General features: G+C 63.2%; 1 protein-coding gene across 1 annotated transcript in view; it reads right to left on the reverse strand.

Moving 5' to 3' along the window:
* The window catches only part of MYO15A (myosin XVA), a 45,211-nt gene extending 44,644 nt beyond the window's left edge, over positions 1–567 (reverse strand). Inside the window, 1 exon segment of the mRNA XM_010003587.1 lies at positions 10–567. Coding sequence (XP_010001889.1) covers positions 10–567 — 558 coding nt within the window.
* Between the last annotated feature and the right edge of the window lie 452 nt (positions 568–1,019).

Raw genomic sequence — 1,019 nt, forward strand, 5'->3', positions numbered from 1 at the left:
TCCGGGCGCCCGGAAGAGGGACGCGCCATTCTCAGCTGCCTGCCCGCCCCCCCGCAGCAGCAGGAAGGATGGCTTTGCTGGAGGGGACCTGCTGGCCTCCTCCTTCCTCTTCTTGCCCACGCGCTTGAAGCGAACCATCAGGTTGGACGTGGACTTGAGCACCGCCTTGTTCTTCTTTTTCTTCCTCTTCTTGGTGCTGTGCTTCTGCAGCCCCCAGAAGAAGCGAGACGTGTTCTTGAACTGCCCCTTCTTGGGCCGACGCAGCGCCAGCTTCTTGAAGCCCAGGAAGAGCTTTGAGGTGCTGCGGAGGCTCCGCTTCGCCCGGGCCTTGGGTGCCGCCGTCGCTTCCTCCTTCTCCTCGGCCAGGTCAGGCTCTGCCGATGCTTGGGGCTGGCTCTTGGCCTCTGCACCCTTGGCCCCTTTCTTCTTCTTGTCGGTTGTCAGCCCCATCACCAGCTTAGAGGTGCCCTTCAGGTTCTTCTTAGTCGGTGCAGCATCACTCTCACTTGCCTCGTCCTCTGTCTCCAGCTGCACCTTCTTCCCCCAGCCCGGCTTCTTCACCACCATCCCCTTGAGTGCTCCCTTCTTCTCCTTTCCCTTCCCCTTCTTGGGCTCCTCCACAGCTGCCTCCTCCTCATCCTTCTTCTCCTCCTCATCCTTCTTCTCCTCCTCCTCCACAACCTCCGGCTCCTCGCTCTCCTCCGCCTTCAGCAGCTCCGTGTCCGATGTCTCCTCTGGCTCGCTGGGCTCTTCCTTCTTGCCCTTCTTGCCATCCTTCCCTTTCCCTTTGCCCCCCTTCCCTTTGCCCTCCGCATCCTTTTTGGGCTCCCCCTTCTTGCCAGCCATCCCAGCGGTGGCGGGAGCTCATGCTCCAGCCCCGGCAGGACCTTGGCATACGATGCCCGGCACCGGCACGAGGCGGTTCCCGGCAGACCTTCCGGTTCCCGACCCCGGTGGGGGATTTACCTGCGCCCGGTGTTGGCGAGGCACGTGCCCGTGCGTGGCTCCCGTGGCCGCCC

This window comes from Chaetura pelagica, unplaced genomic scaffold (genome assembly GCF_000747805.2).
Source record: "Chaetura pelagica isolate M959 unplaced genomic scaffold, ChaPel_1.0 scaffold408, whole genome shotgun sequence".
NCBI lineage: Eukaryota > Metazoa > Chordata > Aves > Apodiformes > Apodidae > Chaetura > Chaetura pelagica.